Raw genomic sequence first — 20,731 nt, 5'->3', positions numbered from 1 at the left:
TCTGGCGCATTTGTGTTCCATCCAAAAGATGTTTCTGGGGGGGAGCTGCCAGTCTCTGAAATATCCCAAGAGGGGCGGCAGAAGAGCCGCAGGGCCTAGCGAACCTTGAGGAGGTGACAGTTTTCATCCTGGAAAAAATAAGCGACCGACTGAAGGAAGGGAAGTGACCACTCTGATGCCCTCCCAAGAGCAGCCTTGGGGGCCGGCGGGCCCTGCGCACAGCGGGGAACGCTGTATCCACACCTCCTCCGGGGTGGCAGCCATCCTTCTGCGGCAGCCCACAGGCTCGCAGGCCCCCAGCTCGGGAGCGCAGCCAGGGAGAGTCCTCGGAAGCGGCGCGGTGCTTGGAGGGGATGCTGGAGGCAGCCGAGCCCAGGCGGGGTGGGTGGCCTGGGGCCAGGGCGGGCGGGCCTCGAGGTGCGCAAGGGGCTGAGGTCCAGCTGGCCATCCCCGCCCCTCGCCCCCCAACCCCGGACCACTAGGAAGAGGATTTTCAGCTTCCTGCACCGGGGGACACATCTGAGTGAGAGAAATGAGCCACGGGGGTGTGGTGGCGGATTCGGGACGGCAATGTAGTTAGTTGGAAAGGGGACTTGGGGTTTGTCTCCAAGCACAGTCTCTACTTGGATTGAATATTCATGGGGAAGATTGGGAGGCGCGTTGCAGCTCTTGCGCTCTGCAGGGCTGGCCCGCCCGGGGTGCTCGGCCCTTTCTGCGTGGGGAGCCGCGCCGCGCCCTGCGTCCCGGGGTTCCCGAGGTCCCGGCGGCCCGCGCCTCGGCCGAGCCGCCTGGGTCCCCGCCCAGCTCCCCCCGACACCCCCGCCCCCGTGCGGGCGGTGCTGAAACCCGAGCGCGAGGGGGCGGGCGGCGCGGCGGCGGGGGTGGCAGGGCCGCGCGGACATTGGAGGGGACCCGGTGATGGATGGTGAGGGCGGGGCGCGCGGGGAGGGGGCGCGCCGGCCGCCTGCGGCCGAGGGGGACCGAGCCGCCCGGCTCGCTGCTCCCGCCGGCGGAGCGAGGCTGCCTTTTCTCCGCAGCGTGATTGATTTTCTGCTTCTTTTCTCCTAAACTCTTCTTCCAGGGAGAGGCTAGTGGTAACAGGCCGAGCTGGATGGATGGGTATGGGGAGAGGGGCAGGACGATCAGCCCTGGGATTCTGGCCGACCCTTGCCTTCCTCCTCTGCAGCTTCCCCGCAGGTAAGGCACCGACCGGGGCGCGGGGACACCCGGCCACTCGGGCTTCCTTGCAGTCCTGAGCCACATCGGGGAGGGAGTCAGAGCCGAAGTTCGCCAGTGACTCCCCTGGGGATCCCGCCTCCCGTTTCCACGGGTCTTTGTTTCTCCCGCGCCCCGCAGAAGGCGCGATGGATGCCCGTGGGGACTCAGGGGGGACCATGCTCCGGCTGCATTGAAAAGGAGCCGGACGGGGAGGTCGCAGGGGCCGGGGTCGCATCCCTCCTTCCCAGAAAGAGGGGACCCGGGACGCGCCCCTTAGGGGACCCGGAGGAGGGGGGGGGCAGCGGAGGCATGGACTCGGAGCGGGGGGCACTTTCCCCGGCTCCTCACCCACCAGTTTGCAAACCTGCCCGGTGCCCAGGGGTGAAGCCGGGGGCGCCCCCGAGGTCCCAGCCAAGTCACCCACGCCCCTCCTGTGGGGCCCTGTCTTGACTCCACGCGGGGAGCCCACGGACTCGGCTCGAACCAGCCCGTATTCCTGTTTGATAACATCCCGTGTCGCCCCCTGTTTGTTTTTATTGTGTCAGAAAGGGAGAGAATTTCAGAATTAAAGCTGAAAAAGCCCATCTGTTTCCAATGAATCCCCCATAGTTTTCACAATGTTTTTGGCAGATTGCTGCTTTCAAATTCCTCCGAGCCTGGACCTCTTGTTTTTGTTGGGGGAAGGGAGACCAACTCCACAGAGAAGCATTTGTTCCTTCCCAAACGCTCCAGTTTCTTGACTTTTTTTTTTTTTTTCCTTTCAGGGGGAGGGGTAAGGCACGAAACTTAAATCCCCGCTCTGTTTTCCTTATAATGTTTCATAAAACTTTATTTCATTTTTGCCATATGCTACTCACAGCCGGGCAACGCCAGCTAAACCCTTTATGCCCATTTTTCTCTTGCTAAAAATACAAATAAACCTAGTGTCACGAGCCAAAGGGTCCCCATTTCAGGGCGGGATCTCGGGGCCGTTGCCATTGTGTTATGGGGCTCGGAGGTGTCTTCTTGCAAAAATGCGAGCTTGTTTCCCTCCGCGGCCCGACGCGGATGCGCAACCCCCGCGCACCCCCGAGTTTTGCAAGAAAGAACTTGAGTGAGACTGGGATTGGGTTGTTTTGTTTTGCTCCTCAGCCAACTGGGTTTCAGAAACTGGCTGAACTGGGCCGTCCAGGTTGCAAGTTGGGACTCCCGGCTGGCAGACCATGTAGGCAGCGGGGTGGGGGCCAGGGATCAGTTTACCTTCTCGCCCCAGCCCAGCTCCGGGACCCCAGGCGCCCACTGGGTCCTGCGCGCCCAGTTCACTCAGCAGCTGCGCCCCCAAGGGCGCCCTGCAGAGCCTCAACCTGCTCCTAGCCTTGAATTCCACTCGGAGCCCCCCACCACCACCACCCTCCCCCCCCCTCGCCCCAAGGACAAGATGGGGGGGGTGTATCAGTACTCCAAGAAGCCCCAAGAAGCCCTTGCATCCCTTTTACCCTCTCCCCAGAATATTCAAACCGCCACAGTGTTTCAAGCAGCAGGGTGTACCACCGACTCCCCCCCCACCACTACCGCTTTTTTTTTTTTAAAGGGCAGTTTTCCCACCTACAGAAGTGTCCTGCTGAAGGCTGATTTGATTGCCTTCCAAGAACTAAAAAAAAAACAACAACATACAATCAAAAAGGACCCTCCTCTTTAAAAAGAAATCCCCTTTTTGGAGAAGCAGGAGTTTGCAGAGTGTGTGCATCTCGGTTTGGCCTAGATAAAGATCCAGCCCATTGGAAGTTTTATCAGATGGGTTGATAAATGGCTTTTGTCCCCTGGCTGCTGTGGGGGATGTGATCTCAGCTCGAAGCTGAAATTGAGAAGGGGGGCTTAGAGGCCCTTAAAACAACACCTTCCCGCTCTTAAAGTGGCAGCACTTGTTAACTTCTTGGGCTAGACGAGGAGGAAAGGAAGAGCTGACAGAGGTAGCTGGAGACCAGGGGGAGCTGCGGGGGCTGCTGCTGATGGTTTTGTCAGTGTTTTCTCTCATTTCTCCATCTTTGAAACTTTCTTGTAAAATATCTAGTCTGAGGAAAGCTGGTCGGTTATGTAATTCACAACCCAAATTCCATCACTTTTGTTTCCAAGAAGCCCATTTCTTTTTGGCTTCAAGGCTAGTAACCAAAGCCTGGCAGATAGAACAGATAGCTGCCCCACTGTCATGCCAACTGGCTAATGTTTCTTCTCGTGTAAGGCCCTGACAGCTGCAGTTAGTCAGAACTGCCCACCTTACTGAAAACTGAGCTTTCCATCCCAAACTCAGTACACTGGGGGCTCCAAAAGCTGGTGTGCTCCAGAAACCCGTGTCAAAAGACAGTGTCTTAAGGATGAGATGAAACGAGTGGTTTCCACAACAAAGACATGGACTGTCATCTTCTTGGATGTGTTGGCATAGGGGCTGCCTGGGAGTCAAGTTAGAGTATCTGCGGGTCTGGGGGACAGCAGGGTGGGTGTCAGAGAAGAAAAACAGCTCTAACAAGTGCGTGGCATGGGGACACTCAGGGACCCTGTGTGCCGTGGCCTCTCCCCGTGAAGACAGGTGGACCGAGGCTCGAGTAGCTGTCTGAAAGCAGGGGTTTGTTCAGTGCTAGTCAACTTGAATGGCTGCCAGCAGTAAACCCAGAGGAGTGCAAATTAAATTGGACATGGTTATGTGGAGAAAGATGCCTTAACTTCTGCTAGACTGAGAGGGTTTGTGTCTTTTGAGAGTGTTTACATGTACCCACTCAACGTGTATGGCACACCTACTGTGTTCTTGAGTCAGTAACAGGGACATTTGGGGCCCTCATTTGAGCAAGGTCAGCGTCTGCCTTCAGGTCAAGGGACAGGGGCACTACAATGTCCTGTGGGCTGTAAGGGGGTCTGCTTGAAGTGGATGGACAGAGTGGCCATGTCCAGCTGGGGGTGTGGGGGGGAGGGGGCAGAAAAGGCTTCTTAGAACAGTCTTCCACAAATAGCATCCTCTTCACAACATAATTAATAGATACTTTTTAAACTTCGAAACCATTGGGACTTCATAAAACTGTTTCTAAGCCAAACCCATCCAAGGCATATGTTGCCGACATGTTGGCGCGTTTCCTATAACTACATATGGATGCTACTACATTCCAGCGTGGTGGTTCTCAAAGTGTGGTCCCTGGTCCAACCCCATCTGCGTCCCTTGGGAACTTGTTAGAAACACAAGTTCTGGGCCCACCCCAGACCTGCTGAAGCAGATACTTGGAGGGGTCGGGGGAGGATGAAGGGGGCACTGCAGTCTGTACTTTGACAGGTCTTCCAGGGGGTTCTGGTACCCTCCCAAGTCTGAGGACCACTGTTCTAAGAATTGCTGTTCCGCAGCCTTTATTTTTTGTTCCTTTCTTTCCCTCTACGTTTAAACTTCAGCCGTGTTAGACATGTTAGTCCTCAGTGGAAAAACTAAAGCTTGGGGCGACGAAGGCCCTCTGCGAGTGTGCAAGTGTGTCTGTGCCATTATAGAGATGAAGTGCTTCTCTCAGAGCTGCTCTTCAGAAACGTGCAAGCAAGGCAACCTGCCCACGTTTTTGTCCTCCTGTAGGACTTTGTGTCCCAAAGGGAGAGAATTGACATGATGTCCAGGTGCAAGAGCCAGATGGCTGTGCAGGGCCAGCTAGCAAGCTGGTGGATGACACACCAAGGGGTCTGCAGGACAGAACCTTGCCTCCCAGAGAGGGCAGGATATAAAATCCTGCAGAGAGTCTGCCCCTTAGGCCCTGAGGGTGAACAGGGGAGTAGGGAGAGCATGTCTGTCTGGTCTCCGGGAAAACCTCTCTGCAAGGTTAGAGAAATTGCTAGCTGTCTGTCACTCCAAAGCTCAAAGGAGAACTGGGGAGACAGGATCCATGGGCTCAGATAAGGATGTTCCATGAGACAGGAAAGAGGGGGGTCCCAGGACCCCATGGAGGTGAGAGGGTGGGATGGGACCAGTTCACATGTTGGGGGGCATGTGGTTCCTACTACAAGTCCTCTGTCCAGTGAAACGTGCAAGGCCCCCGACAGAACTGGGCAGAGAACCCCGACTTGATGTTTTGGTTGAATGCTTAGGTGCCATGTTGTTTTTATTGCTTGGCTGAATTCTACCTGCCTGACATCGAAGGCCCTGTTCTTCTCAGGTGACCAGCTCATCTGAATTTACCCAGGACTTTCCTGGTTTTAAAACTGAAAGTCCCAGGTCCTTAGAAGCTCTCTCAGCCCTGGGCACATGAGGATGATTAGTCACCTTAGCATCTCCCCCACCTGTCCCCTGGGCTAGTGCCTGGTCTCTGTGTCTGTTGAGGGACCCCACTACCTGGAACAGGGAAGGCCTGGGTGTGAAGTGGGTCACTCCATTCAGCTCCGTCACCTGGACCTGAGTGCCTCCCCTTGCCCTTCCCTGCCTGTTGCCATTGTCACCTTGCTACAAGCAGCTTCCCAGCCCTAGGGCCTTCCTTCCTGCAACCCCACCCACCAAGTTGCCAAATGAATTGCAGTCTTTCTTCCACAATAATGTTTTCTGGTTCTAAAAACAATACTCATTTGTAAACCTAAAGGCTGAAAATGATAAGTAAGACTATGACAATAACCCCAATTCCACCTTCCCACAGACAACCATCACAAATGAACGTGCATGAATGTCCTTCGACACAATGCCTTTATATTGTTCTCTCCAAAGTACGGTCATCAGAAGGAGAACAATAATTCGTCAAGCTCTTCCGTTGATTGAGTGGCCACAGTATACCAGGCGCTCTGCTAAATGCTTTAAATACGTCACCTCATCAGACGGTCCCACCTTCCCCGTGAGAATCACCGTTCCCACTATTCAGATGAAGAAACAGAGGGTCAGAGAGGTTGCCTGACCTGACACAGCTAGTTAACAGCAGAGCCAGGAGGAAAAAGAACCCAGACCCCTGCCCTTTTCCATATACCTGACTTTGGATAAACGTTCATTAAATTTGCTATGTAGCATATTAGACCTTGTTCTATGAGCAGATAAGGCTTTACGGTGGGTGAGGAGGAGAAATAAGAAACAAACTTTGGAGACAGGGTTAGATAGCAGAATGAAGAGTGGCCACATGTTCCATGGATCTGTTTTGCTTCCCCGCCAAAGGCCCTTTCTGCTCCCTCTCTATCCCTGGCTTAGCGTTCCACGGAAAAAGATGTCACCCAGCCTAGGTCAGGAAGACCAGTTGGCAGGGCTGTCACTGTGCAAGTTTTCCCAAGTTGGAGTATGTCTTTGGGGTTTTGCTAATTTTTTCATTTCATGCGCCATTTCCCCAAGCAGTCAGAATACTGAGATGCCTAGTACAGTCATCCCTCTGCGCCCAGGTCCCTGCAGAAAGGGGCCCATTATTGCTCCGCCTGCTACGGAATGTCCCCGGATCACAGGCTCACATGAGTGTGTGCACTCTGGGCTCGTGCCCAGCTGGCCTCCCACTGTGGGAGGGAGGTGGAGAAGGAAGGCCTGCCCACGGATGGAGGGCGGTGAGGGAGAAAAGCCACTTCAAATAAATGGGGACCTGCGGAGGGCCAGATGAGCCCAGGGATGCTGGAGGCAGGGCCAGGATGGAAAGCTAGCACCTCCAGAGCCAGCCCCAGACTCAGGAAAAAGGCTTAGGCCTCAAAGCGGAAAGACCCAATTGTTTACCTGCAAGCTTCATTTATATCTGAAAAGCGATGTCTTTCTTTGCCCATAACCATCTTCTTTGTGGGACCCAAGGGAGCTCAGTTCTCTGCCCTAAGTCAGGATGGTATTGAAATGGAACCCTGTGTCCAGCCTTTGCCCACCATGGGTCCCTCCTACCCAGAGAAGTCCTCAGCCACCTGACTGGCAGGCCTGGCTGTGGCCTTGAATGTCCTGTTTGCCGCTGATCTGGCTTCCATGTGGCCCCAGTGAGAGCTGGGGAAGGGTGTCCAGTTTTTAAGCTGAGGTGTGCCCTTCTCCCTGGCACTCTTTGTTAGCTTCTTGCAACAACTTGGCATGTGTGGAGGCTGGGGCAGAGCAGCCCTGGCTGGGTGTGACAAGGGGGAAGTTCCTCCTGCCTCAGCTGGGTGAGTGATATGCAGCCACCTCTGCCTACCCTTGTTAGGAAGTTAACCCCCAACCCACCCGCGTCCCTTTCCTAGGTCGCTTGAGAGTCTCCAAGAAACTTCCTCTCGCCTCGGTCTTTCTCCTGTAGGCCAGTTCCTGGGAGAAGCCCTAGAAACTTCCCAGTGCATTCAAGGGGTGAGAGACACGTGGTTGTCATGGGCGAGGTCAGTTCTCTGGGACATTCTTATACCTTTATGGAAAGGTGACCAATTCTGGCTGCTTGTAGGTTAAGTAAGTTAGTGTCAGCTGTACCTGGGGTGGGGGGGGGTCCAGCCTGTCACTTGGGTGTGTTCCTTTCGGTAGCTGATGCCAAACATTTGATGGATGGAGTGACACAGATAGGCAGCCTCAGGCATTTCTCAAGCAAGGTGACTCCTGAGTACTGCACAGGTCAGAGGTTACCAAATATTGGCCCTACATCCATTTGCTGTCCCCTCCTAGAGTCGATCCTAAGGGACAGGAGAGGGTGGAAAGTGGCCTGTTGCTCCTGCTGGTGCTGCAGGGTGTCTCGCTGGGGGAGGCAGGGTGGCCCTCGTGACTGGCACTGCTTTCCCACCTCCTTCAGGACCGGGGCTACGGCTTGTTGCTAAGAGGGGACCCTCACCATCCGTGCTGCTTTCCCTCTGCTCTGCCTGCTTCTCTCCCAATTGAGGCCATTGCCTCTTAAGTTACACTGCCTCCTAAAATAGTGTTCTGATCATGCCATGTACTTAGTGAAAATGACGCAGGGCTCAGTCTGAAGGCCTTAGACGAGGGCCCAGCCGGGAGAACAAAAACCACACGGGGTGTGTCCACAGAGGGAATGGTGGAGGGATGTGGGGACACTGAAAAGACCATGAGGGACCCCTGAGGCATGCAGAGTTGCAGAAAGTGACTTCCACCCCTGGGGCTGGTGGGACAGTAAGAGGAGCTTGGGGGCTCAGGTTGCAAAGGAGGGACCCCTGCCTGCCTGGTCTCGGAACTTCGCAGTGGCACAAGCAGTTGGGGAGGAGAAAAGCCACTGCTGGGTGATGATGAAACAGCCTGGGGGCAGAAAGTAAACCGGTCTAGACCAACAGCCTTCCCCTCTCCGTCTAGTGCCCTCTTGTGGTGGAATCTAACAGGGATCCGGGTGACAAGAGACACAGGGTTTCCAGAGTCCCAGCCCCACTGAGCAGAGGAAAGCGGGTTGAAGCTGAGCGACATTTGCTTTATAATGGGCACAGCTGGCACTTGGGGTTCTCGTGACTGGCCGCAGACTTCTGGCTGCACACTCACCAGCTAGCACTTTGCTTCCGGCCAACCTCAGCTGTGCTGGAAGCCCCCTTGTGTTTCTGGGACCTTCTCCTGACATCACCTGTCAAATGCCACTGCCCTTCGAGACCTGGTTGAAATGCCGCTTCCTTGATACCCTCTCACGCCGCCATTCTTGCATCTCTTGTGGTTTAGTACTCAGATGAAACATATTTGCTCTGCTTCCTGGTGGTGTCCCATAGCTCACTGAGCTTTACCTGAGCACAGGAGCTCATTGGGGGTTTGTTCCAGGAACAGCACCAAGCACGATGCCTGGCACGTAGTAGCACCCAGAACTTCCAGCAAGTCACAAATTCAGACAGTTACCATGGGAGCCAGAGTCAGACATACCACCCATTTGACCCTGGGGCTTGTAGTTGAAGCGAGCCATACCCCTTTAAGAGAAGGCAGGTTTTTCTGTTTCCTGGCTCACCCCACCCCTCCTACTCGGCAAGTGAAACCCGATCTAATCCCTTTGCACGCGGGTAATTTATTGGTCTATTGGGCTTTTCTTGGTGGCAAATTGCATTGTCTTTATTCCTGGGTTTGGGCTGTGGAGCGGCTCACCGCATTCCTAAGACTCCTTTCTCGGGGCCCATCCCTTGCACCCCCTGGGCGCACAGTGAAGTAAGTTTTATTGGGCTGCTTTGTTATGCAAACAAGGCGGTAATAATCAGGCTATTATTCGGAAGGATTGGGCTTGATTAACAGTTCAAAGGAGGTCCCTGAAAGCAGCTAATGGCGCAAATATTTTCCTCCTGCCGGGGTTGGTACAGCTGGTGCTCCAAACTCCCTGCCTCCGTCTGTTTCTAAGAGGCGCTGGGCTGCTATTTAAAGGGCAGTGATTAAGTCAGACAAGCTGTGTGGTTGTGAGAAATCTCTCTGCTGTCTCAGTCCACCGGGGAGGCAGTCTGGAGCCCACCTCCCCCCCAAGATGAAATGTTATATATGTGGGGTGCCGGGGCACAGATGCTTGGAGTGAGGAGTGTAGGAGCCAAGGATTCCAGGACCAAGATGAGGGGTCCCTGCTCTTGGGGAACTCACGGGCAGGAGGTGGCATCGAGCTGGAACGTCAGGGGTGACACAGTTCAGCCAGGCCGATAGAGCGGCTGGATGGTGAGGCCGAAGAAGGCACCACAGAGAAGCCAAGGGGCTGTCCAATATTTACAGGGTGGTTTTATTTGAGCCTTTTCTGTGCAGCTCTAGAGAAGGATCAAGGCCCTGTAAATGTCCCTGGGAGGCAGATGTGGTTCCCAGCTGGAGATTTCTGGAGCAGGAGGGTCCAGCCCTGCCCTGCAGAGTTCCAGTGGCAGTAAAGGCCGGGCTTCCACCAGGCAGGGGTGCTACAGGGAGGTTTCCTGCCGTGGAGGCTGGCTGGAGGTGGAAACTGGTGATCTCTGTTGTCCCTCGGGCCCCAGGTTCTAAAATTCCATGATGCACCTTGAAAAGCCAATAATGGCGGTTGGTCACAAAGTGATCGGTAGGGCTCTGGGTAAAGTCGATTGCCCAGAGAAGCAGGAAGCGCTGGCCCGCATTGCATGCATGAATCAGGAGTAGATGGGTCTGATGGTTGACCAGGGGCCCCAACTTGAGCACCAAGGGCCCACTCCACCCCCCAGGAAGTCTGGGAACCCACCTATGTTGTAGCCATTGTCTGCACGCCACCTTTTGCCCCAATGGGCCACTGTCTTTGCAGCCTCTGGATTCTCCTCTGTTTGTCCCCTGTAGCTAATCCTGGAAGTCCTGTGTCAAGTGGCGTGGGTCCAAAGAAAACATACATAATGGGCTTCTAAGGAGCCTGAGGTTCTGCGTGGTACCTTTGCATTTTCCAGGGGCATCTGGGGTGGAGCCCCAGGTGTAAGAGTTAGCAGAGGCCCCGACAGCCATCCCTGCCGGAGGACACAGCGGCTAAGATGGAAATGGGAGATCAGGAGAATTCCTACTTCCAGTCGGGTTCTTGATTCCCCTGGCTCTCTGCGTACTGGCTGTCTTGGATGTGTTGAGAGGCAGCCAGGGGGCCCAAGGAGCCACTATGCCGTCCGCAGGAGCCCAGCAGGAACTGGGCAGCTGGCTGCCTTCTGTCGCGCTGAAATCACCAGGGTGGCTCGCTCTGTGAAGCTGGTTTGCTCTTTCTGCTCGCACAAGCTGCAATAAGATCTGTTTCGAACTCTCAGACTTTGCTTTCTTCGCTTCTTGGACGCTCACATCAGAAAAGGCCAAGGTTTACTGCCTGGAGTTCAGGTCTCGGGCTTTTTTATTAAAGATACTGAACGTAAAAATCAGCCCCTCTGGGGTCTCTTTGGCAGGTAATGCTCCAGCTGAGAGCTTTTCCTTTTGATGCCGGGCCAGGTGGGCCAGGTTACGTTCCGGGGCCCCGACAGGAGGAGGACTTCAGCCTGTGACTTAGTGGAGTGGACACAGGGCGGCAGGATGACTCCACGGGGGGGGGGGGGGGGGGCTCATCTCACCACCCAGGAGGACTGTCCAGCCCTGGCATCCCCATGCTCTTCCCCAAGACCCCCAGGGAATGACAGCACCATGCATGTCCACCTGAGGCGGACAGGCCCTGGAGAGCTGTGTCACCGCCTGGGGAGGTGTGGGGAGGGAGGCGGGGTTCCCGTCCCAGCTTATCACACTCACTGGCCTCTTGCAAGCTATCCTGACCTACAGCTTCTCCGTCTAGACTGGTGCTAAGGCCTTCTCTTAAACTCCTAGGAAGATGTGCAGGGTCCCAGGGTTTTGAGCAGCTGGGGACACCCTGAAAATCAGATTTGTTAAAGCCATGGTTCTCAGGCATGGCCATTTGTAACTGTCACTAATGTCGCAAAGCTTGTGAGTGATGAAAACACACACACACACACACACGAATTGGGGCAAATCCAAAGTTATCACTCGCATTGGCTTCCCAACTTGCTCTCCTGATCAGGATAGAGAGGGATGGAGCTATGCAGACAAGGTGACCGGAACGAGGCCTTCTGTGACCAGGGCTAACACAGTAATCACGCTAGCCGACATCCATGGAGCTGAAGCTCCGTGCCGGTGCCCCTCTGAGTCCTTGAACACTCTCGGCAACCTCACACGGTCGCTTATTACCCATTTTCTAGATGAGTATAATGAAGCACAGAGAAGTTAAGAAATGTGCACATGGTCACACAGTCGCAAAGCTTGGGACACACATTGAACAGTGGGCTTCATTATCTGCCCAATATCTGTTGCTTCTGCCAAATTCTTGAGGATGGCTGTGAAAGTGTTAACAGGTGTCAATGGCCCAAAGGTGACTTGTCGGCCCCCACAGTACTGCTGTCCAGAAACAGCGACCACTCCTTCCCACAGGCTGGGAGCTGGGGCAGGGGCCACCGCCACTGCAGCATGCCTGGCCACTTGGGGTCAAGATAGGCTCAGGAGAACCTGGAAGGCCCGGGAGGGGTGGGCTTTAAGCTCTGTGCGCAAACATGCAGTGTGGGTGGTGCCTTCTCACACAGGGTGTCCTTACGCGTGCGCCCACCCTCACAGCGTGTCCCTTCCTTTCTCCACAGCCACGTCCCCCTGCAAGATCCTCAAGTGCAACTCTGAGTTCTGGAGCGCCACGGCGGGCGGCCACGCCCCGGCCTCGGACGACGCCCCCGAGTTCTGCGCAGCGCTGCGCACCTACGCCCTGTGCACGCGACGCACGGCCCGCACCTGCCGGGGCGACCTGGCCTACCACTCGGCGGTCCATGGCATAGAGGACCTCATGAGCCAGCACAACTGCTCCAAGGATGGCCCCACGTCCCAGCCACGCCTGCGCACGCTCCCGCCGCCCGGGGACAGCCAGGAGCGCTCCGACAGTCCCGAGATCTGCCATTACGAGAAGAGCTTCCACAAGCACTCGGCTGCCCCCAACTACACGCACTGCGGCCTCTTTGGGGACCCACACCTCAGGACTTTCACAGACCGCTTCCAGACCTGTAAGGTGCAGGGCGCCTGGCCCCTCATCGATAATAATTATCTGAACGTGCAAGTCACCAACACACCGGTGCTGCCCGGCTCGGCCGCCACCGCCACCAGCAAGGTAAGGCTGAGGCTGAGGCTGGGATGACCCCGCAGGGAGGGTCCCACCACCCAGGCAGGCCCTGCTGTCATGAGGGCCCAGACTCAGCACCAACCCGACCCAGATGCCTCCTGCACCCACCGTGTTCTTATTTTCAGCAAATGAGTAGACTATTTAGAAAGGAATATTCTAGAGATTCCTAATGTTGCCTAGAGTGATCTATATATTTGTGTGTGGGGGGGGTTGGGGGGGAGGCGTGTTGGGCTGGGTAGCATAAACTGGCATACCTAAAGGGCAGTTTGTGAATGCACTGTACGTGCTAAGGGAAAGTGTTTAAGGAAACCCAGTTTTTGTTGTTTGTGTGCACAAGCATTTGCATTATGCACACGTATGCACACAGTGGGTCTGGATGTCAAATGGTTTTCTTACTGGGGTTATAACCCAAAAAGAAACACAACATAGAGCATTCAGTTTCAAACTTTTGGAATATTCTTTTCTTGCCCCCAAACTGTATTTGTGTGTTAAGACCCCACAGAAGGAGCCTGTTTCCAGGGTTGCCTTCAAGGAGCTTCCAGTCCAGTGGGAGCAAACCCCGCCCTGGGCCCATGGGCGCAGCAGCCTCCTGGCGGTGACAGTCCCGCCCAGGGGTTCTCCTTGTGGCCGCACTTTACAAACCGAGCCAATAGTGATTCTGGAGCTACCTGCAGGCTGGTCTGATGCTAGATCTCTGGATGGGGTCAGACATGCTCTTTTTTTAAAGCCCCCGGTATTCTGGTGCATGGGGGGTGTTGGGGACGCCACCGGGTCGGAGGCCAGGGCTGTGGGATGGCGCAGGGGGCAGCCTGGGCTTTGGGTACAGCCCGGCCTGCTGTCTTTGCCCCTCAGTGACACGGGAAAGCCCCAGCATCAAAGCAGAGAGGGCCGTGCTGTCTGGCAAGGGCTGGAGTTGGAACAAGTGAGGACGGAGACGCAGCTCACCGAGCCCCCTGAGCCTCTCCCTCCTCCCTTGGCCAGTCCTGCCCGCCTGAGGCAGCTCTGCTGACACATCCAGAACCTGAGGCTCCAAGAGGCAAAGCGGCCCCCCCACCGACATGCAGCCAGCAGAGCTCGCACTGGACCTGGGCCGGGTGACTCCAGAGCCCAGCACATTCTCACTGCCATGTGAGGCAGCTGCCACCTGGAGCCCCAGAGGCTGCTGAGAACTGGTCATCTTCTGACCCAGGGAGGCCTCAGCATCTGGGTGGCAGGACTCAAGCCCTGCTCACATGGCCACGGCAAGAGGTAGCCACGATGTGGCGCATGGCCCAGGCAATGGGACGTCCCAGGTTCTCCTCCCCTGCTCCTGTGACCTCACATTCATACCCAGCCAGAGGGCCGCTGGTGGCCTCTCAGAGTCCAGGCGATGGGGACACCTCTGCCTCCTCAGGGCCCAGCCCACCAGAGCCCCTGGGGTTTCCACATTGGCAGCGGGTCTGTTTTCCTAGGAACAGCATGTTGCAAGGGTGCCAGGCTGGCCCACAAGGGTGTTTTTGTTCCTTCCATCCCTCCACGCCCCACAGGAGGACAGTGAGGTGACCTGGCAGCCAGGAAAATTCCTGCCACTTCCCTCTGCGCCAGTGGCCCTTGCATGCCCGAAGGGGGTCTCTTTCTGGGACCAACTGATGGGTAGGAGAGGAGCAGGCCTTTACCCTGTGGATGTCCTCACAGGCCCTTGGCACCAGGCCGTGAAGCCCAGTGGGCAGCACAGTCATGGCTGGCATACTCTCCGCCCTGTCCCCATCTGAGGGGGGCCCATGTCAAGGACCCAGCTGCCTTCTCGGCAACTCCTTCACCAACCCACCTCCCGGCCTAGAGCCAAGATAAATGAATTCGGGGAGCCTGAGGCTATAGCTTCTTAATCCAACAGCAAACACACTCCTGGAGGGGAGCTCCGCCTCCCTGTCCCATCCTGCCCCTCCTGACCCAGGGTGGTGAGAGCACCAAACGTGATAATAGAGCCAACGGAGGGACTATGGCTAGTGACCAGGGAGGCTGGAGCCTGCAGGCCGGGGCCACGTGCCTGGGCTGAGAACCCCACATAATACCACCCTCTGCTCTCTGCTGACACACACTGGGACCCTGAGCCCAGCGATGCTGTCTGAAAACCAAACGGATCATTCATTCTTTCATTCATGCATTCTTGCATTCTTTTCCTTCACTTGGTTCCGTTTTTTCCAATGCCTGCTTTGTTCCAGGTCGCTGCTGGGCCCTGGGGCTGAGGCCTGCCCCCAGCAGAGATGTAAGATGCTCGCCTCCTTTCCTATCCCCGTTTCCAGAATCATGTAGGGCTCCGCAGCAGAGCTTGACCCACCCAGCCCCTTTCTGCTGTGACCTAGGGCCGCTGTCATCTTCGCAGCAGGCCGAGAGCTCAGCCACCATCTGCTGTGTCCCCATCAGCCAGGAGGCAGCACACAGCGATGCCGGAGACCCACAGTGACAGGGTCAGTCTCAGGTGTCAGGGCAGACTGGAGCCTTATGGAAAGAGACACCTGTGGCTGGTTTCCGGGGCTTGTGGCCTGCCCCTGCCTGTTCTCGTAGGCCTCCGCCCCTCCGGTGTGTGTGTGTGTGTGGGGGGGGGGTTCATTCACTGATTTAGCAAACATTTACCAAACACCTCTTTTGTGCTCAGGGCTGTCTCCCTCCCATAGCTTCCGGGCTAATCATGGAGAATGAAGACTGGCAGGGGGGTGCTGGGTTCTGGGGTAGCAGGATCTGGGGGGCCCTGCGGTGCCCAGAGCATTGGGGAAGACCTCTTGCAAGTCCTTGCACTGAGCTTGCCCCCAAGGACTGGAGGGGGCCACAGCCTGGGACCCCCCAGGAAAGCAAGAGAAGCCGGGCGGCTTTGACCTCCAAGGTGATGGGGGGACTGGAGCTTTTGTCCCACCCACCCCACCCCCAGAGCCCTCTGCCAGATTCCTGCCCACTTGACTCTCCTCCCCTCACAACCAGAGGCCTTTGCCCATTTCCCATGATATTGGCTTGTCCAGCCCAGCCCAGCCCAGCCCTCTGTTCTCCACAACCGAGGTCTGGTGTTTTCCAGCCCAGGCTGACCAGTTAGCCAACTTCTCGCCCCCATGGGACTGCCCCGTGTCCAGCCCCCTGTTTCGTCTCCCTCCTTCCAGCCATGCTTGTCGCACGCCATTTTACAGGTGAGGGAACCGAGACTTGGAGCAGAGGCACTCAGGTCTCTGCCTCCCATCCCCTCGACCCCTCGCACTTAACCACTCCCATGCTGCACAATTCATCTGCTCGGTCTGTGCCCCCCGCCCCCCAAAGTGTGAGCGCCATGAGGACAGGGGTCTTGGGCTGTTTCATTCTGCAGGGACACAGCCCCTCGCACCAGGCCTGGCAGGTAGTTGGCGCCCCATAAACAGCTGATGAAGCCGGGGCTCTGCATGGTGGGAGCACCAAGGCCCCTGTGGGAAGGGCAGGGGAGCAGCAGCCGCACCCGTGGCCCTGCTGGCAGCCAGCCGCCCGGCTTTCGACAGCCCCCTTCGTGCTGTTACTTGTGGTTGAGTCCCTGGCACGGGTGCCAGGAAGAGTCAAGCCGCCTGTCAGCCTTCCAGGAGACTGTCTCCACGAGCGATGGCGGTTAGAGCAAAACCAGCCTTTCCTGTTCCAGGGAGACGAATGGCACTTGGAAAGCAGCCCCCCGCCCCCCAGAGTGTCTGTGTGGCCCTGCACACCAGGCAGGGACACCAGAGTCCCTCATCTTGTGCCCCCTCCTCCGGTGACAGGACCACCCACTGCCCAGACCACCCTGGCTGCCCCACCTCCCGGCCCGCTGCCGGCGGCCTCCACGTCAGGGCAGGAGCCATGGACGGAGAAAAGGAAGCAGGAGGCCGTGGAACCATGTGAAGTCGCCGTTTTGGGGTGGTTTTTTTTTTATAGGTCGGGGATGGTAGAGCCAGGGCAGTTCCATGAGATTCAGTGATTCGATGCGGTGACTCGATGCAGAGGGCTCAAAGCGAGAGGGAGGGGCTGAGGCCACCTCTGACATCCTGCATCACCCCCACAGAGCCCCCGGTGCCCTTGGTCCAGGGGACCAGTGGCCTTAGAGGCACAAGGTAGCATCTGGGAGCCGGAACGGGGGCGGGGCGGTGGTTTCTCTCCCCATTTCGCCCTTGTCTCCAGCCCATGCAGCCCTCGCAGTTAGGGTTACGGAGGTTAAGAGCAGTCGGACATCTCTTCCAGGGTGATGGGATGGGGTCTCACACTCACTCCCTGGCTGTCTGTCTTCCATCCTACTTCCTGGCCCTGTGGGTTTGGGGCTGGAAACCAAAGACGAATCCGAGCTCTGCCTCTTGCTGGCTGTGTGACCTTGGGCAAGTCGCTTTACCTCTCTGAGCCCAAGTTTGCTCATCGGTCAATCGGAGGTAATGTCACCCTCCCCTGCAGTGCCACAAGAAGTAATACATGTGGTACCTGGCACACTGACCCAGCAAGTGCTCCTGGGTCCCTGGGTCTCAGGAGGACAGTGACAAACACAGCTGATTGGTTGTCTGTGTTTGCTCCAGGGACTCGTGCCAGCCCTGCCCCCTGGCCGCAGGCTCCCGTGGAAATGGGCCTCCCCGCTCCGGCCCACGCCAGGGAGTTGCAGTCAGCCTGGAGCCCCCCATCTTCCCCTCTCCCTCTGCCTCCTGCTCCCCTCCAAGGCCCTGCTGGGTGGCCCCTTAGGGCAACCTAAGTGGCCTCTGCCTGTCTGCATGGATTTGCCCCCTTGTTCTTTCTTTGAGCCTCCATCTCTTCGCTTCCACCTGCTGTTATGTTCAGCCAGTGGCTTGCAGTCCTTTCTCAGGAATTCTGCAGGAGGTCCAGGGGCGGTGTGAGATTTGTTGGCCATAGGACTTTCCTGCTGCTTCTGTAACAAATACCACAAACTAAGTGGTTCAAACAGACGTCTGTTTGTTCTCCTGTAGCTCTGCAGGCGAGAATTCTGAGACAAGCCTCACAGGGTGTCAGCTGGTCCCCCGGAGGCTGCAGGGGAAAATCCATTCTCCAGCGTCCGGTGGCTGCCAGCACCCCTCGGCTTCTGGCCGCACCACTTGACTGTCTGCCTATGTGGAAACACAGCCGCCTTTCTGTGGTCTGATCTCCCTCTACCTCCAACTTATGAGGGCGCTTGTGGCTGCATGTAGGGCCCCCCAGATAAGCCAGGATAGCATCTCCATCTCAGGACCCTTCACCTAACCCGCTCTGCAAAGCCTTGTGCTACATGAGGTCACATGCACAGGTTCCTGGGATTAGGGTCGGTATCCTGGGGGCCTTTATTCAGCCCGTCATAATGGATAATGACCTTTTATTTTTAATGAGCTGTGCTTGCCTTTTTATGGTTCACCATTATATATGGCAAATGAGCTGGTTTTCTATGTAGGGCAATCATCTAAAGTTCACGTTCTTTTACTTTAAGTAAAAAAAAAAAAAAAAAGTTGTTTTAAAGAGAAATAGTAAGCATAATAGTGCCGGTGGCACCAGACTGTTAGCAACGTGGGGACGGGACGGTCTGGGGCACCCTGAGGGCTCCTCTCGTCCCTCCTGAAAGCATCGTCAACGTGGGGACAAGCCTCCTTCCGCTTCGTCTGCAGGCACCGCTAACCCCCTTCTGCCCTCTTCCCGGCAGCTCACCATCATCTTCAAAAACTTCCAGGAGTGCGTGGACCAGAAGGTGTACCAGGCTGAGATGGACGAACTCCCGGCCGCCTTTGCGGACGGCTCTAAGAACGGCGGGGACAAGCACGGGGCCAACAGCCTGAGGATCACGGAGAAGGTGTCCGGCCAGCACATAGAGATCCAGGCCAAGTACATCGGCACCACCATCGTGGTTCGCCAGGTCGGCCGCTACCTGACTTTCGCGGTCCGCATGCCGGAGGAGGTGGTCAATGCAGTGGAGGACCGGGACAGCCAGGGCCTCTACCTCTGCCTGCGGGGCTGTCCCCTCAACCAGCAGATAGACTTCCAGGCCTTCGGCAGCCACCAGGGCCCCGGTGCCCGCAGGCCCCAGGCCGCCAGCCCCGCGCCCGCAGCCCCCGACACCTTCCCGTACGAGACGGCCGTGGCCAAGTGCAAGGAGAGGCTGCCTGTGGAGGACCTGTACTACCAGGCCTGCGTCTTCGACCTGCTCACCACAGGGGACGTGAACTTCACGCTGGCGGCCTACTATGCCTTGGAGGACGTCAAGATGCTACACTCCAACAAGGACAAGCTGCACCTGTACGAGAGGACGCGGGAGCCACCGGGCCGGGCAGCCACTGAGGGGCTATCCCCGGCCCCCAGGCTCCTCCCGGGCAGTCTCCTGTTCCTCGGCCTGCTCCCTGGGTTCCTGGAGGTCCTTGCTGCATAGCATGGAGAGGGAGGCGCGCTGCCTGTCCCCAAGCTGGCCGGTGGCCGCACAAGGGACTAGTGGCTTCCCGGTGGCCCCACGGTCTCTGCGGGGGTCAGAAGCGGAGGCAGCTGCTGGCCGGTGAGCTACGGGACGGTTACCTCAGAGCTGCCTTGGGCTACCTGCTGGCAAGAGCTGAGGGCGCGGGGTGGCCCCTCACCCTCTCTAGGGCCTAGGACAAGGTTGTGGTGCTGTGATGTCTGTGACAGTAAAGCTATGTGAGGGGGAGAGCTGCTCCCATCCGCTCGCCCCACCGTGTGAATGTGCAAAACCGAGCCCCTCAGGCTGGACCCCCCCCACCCTGCGAGAGACACTGGGAAAGGTCAGAGTCCGCTCCTCCTACCCCCTTGCAATGCACTGAACAGGCCCGGCCGACTGCTGCACGCGCCTGCCGCACGCACACACTCGTACACGAGCACACTCGCACACACTCAGCCGGCGGGGCCGAGGCTGGACCCCCAGGCAGGGCCTCCTGTCCCCTCGGGGCCTTAGGACACCCCTAGGGCACTGCTTGGAATCTTTAGCAAGTTGATATACTAACCCTTTGGCGGAAAGGTTGTACCCTCTTGGGGCCTGCCTGCCGTGGGCGCGGGCTCAGCCCTGGCTACCCGGCCCCTGCCTCGAGAGCCCCCGGCGGGGGGACAATGCGTGTGGGCATGTGCTCGGAGCGATGCCACTCGTGGGCTCAGATGCCCTTCTCTGGCCCCTTCCCCCCACCACCCCCCATTCCCCACTGTGCTTAGGGAGTCGAGCTTCTAAATGTCTAAACAGAGAAATACCCCTTGATTTCTGTTCTTTCCTCTCCAGTAGATGGCAAGAGCCCCTGGGCTGGGGAGGGGTGCTTGGACCACAGCGCCTGGGCAGGAGGCCAGTGGATAGGGCCAGCTGGCCTGCCCTGATCCTCTGCTCTCTCCCCACCTGCCCCCCAGAGCCTCGCTCGCCGCCCTGTCCACCAAGGTCTGCATTCTGGGGAGAGGAGCAGGCTTTAGTAAGCCTCAGCCCTGAGCAGCCCTGGGAGGGTCTCCCCCTTGGGGTCCCCCATGGCCACACAGCCAGGACAGACTTGTGGCTGGGAGCCCAGGCTGCCCCGTCTAAGGAGCCTGGAACCCGTCCCGCCTCTGCTGCTGCTCCAGAGAACCCCAGGGACCAACACCGGCCAGGCTCTGCTCCCAAAGGTGCTGCCAAGCCCCAGAGGCCCATCCTCCCAGAAGCCCCGTGGCCCCTCCCCGCCCCCGCCCTCCTTCCCGCCCGCATCCCTGGCAGCCCCTCTGCTGTTCCCCAGGGACCTCTCATACACTGGCCCAGGAGGCTGCGGACATGTCCCTGCCTCCCCCTCCAAGAGGTCCCCTTTCTCTGCCAAACCTGGGCAGGCAGGCGGGCAGAACGAGGACCCTGCTGGAGATTAGATGGTCCCTATGTTGGAAGTAAAAAGTGAAGCACTTTATTTTGGTTGTGTTTGATCGCGTTCTGCTTGGAAGTGGGGACCCCCTCACTGCGTCCTCATGTCTGCGACCTGTGTGGAGTGTCACCGCGTGTATATACTGTAAATTATTTATTAATGGCTAAATGCAAGTAAAGTTTGGGTTTTCTTTGTTTTGTTATTTTCCTTTGGACTATGTGTTGGAGCTTGTTTTCTGAACAGACTGGTTCCTTTTGGGGGTGGAGAGTTGTCTTTGGTCGTGGG

The 20,731-nt window shown here is 57.2% G+C and overlaps 1 protein-coding gene across 1 annotated transcript; it reads left to right on the top strand.

Annotated features, from left to right (window-relative positions):
• The first annotated feature begins 631 nt into the window (after nucleotides 1-631).
• Nucleotides 632-20,653, top strand: RGMA (repulsive guidance molecule BMP co-receptor a). The gene is made up of 4 exons (XM_019637891.1): nucleotides 632-925; nucleotides 1,082-1,197; nucleotides 12,136-12,650; nucleotides 18,289-20,653. The coding sequence occupies exons 1-4, from the start codon at nucleotides 639-641 to the stop codon at nucleotides 19,006-19,008; spliced, it is 1,638 nt and encodes a 545-aa protein (XP_019493436.1). The 5' UTR covers nucleotides 632-638; the 3' UTR covers nucleotides 19,009-20,653.
• Nucleotides 20,654-20,731: the final 78 nt, after the last annotated feature.

The sequence above is a fragment of the Hipposideros armiger genome, unplaced genomic scaffold, assembly GCF_001890085.2.
Source record: "Hipposideros armiger isolate ML-2016 unplaced genomic scaffold, ASM189008v1 scaffold_35, whole genome shotgun sequence".
Lineage (NCBI taxonomy): Eukaryota > Metazoa > Chordata > Mammalia > Chiroptera > Hipposideridae > Hipposideros > Hipposideros armiger.
Note: the sequence above shows the minus strand (reverse complement) of the source record. Positions and strands in the feature narration are given on the sequence as shown.

Excerpts from the sequence above, each read along its gene's own strand:
- RGMA (XM_019637891.1), top strand. The coding sequence starts at position 639 with ATGGGGAAGATTGGGAGGCGCGTTGCAGCTCTTGCGCTCTGCAGGGCT. Across the intron at positions 1,198-12,135 it reads CCTCTGCAGCTTCCCCGCAG|CCACGTCCCCCTGCAAGATC; the intron begins GTAAGGCACCGA and ends CTTTCTCCACAG. Across the intron at positions 12,651-18,288 it reads CCGCCACCGCCACCAGCAAG|CTCACCATCATCTTCAAAAA; the intron begins GTAAGGCTGAGG and ends TCTTCCCGGCAG.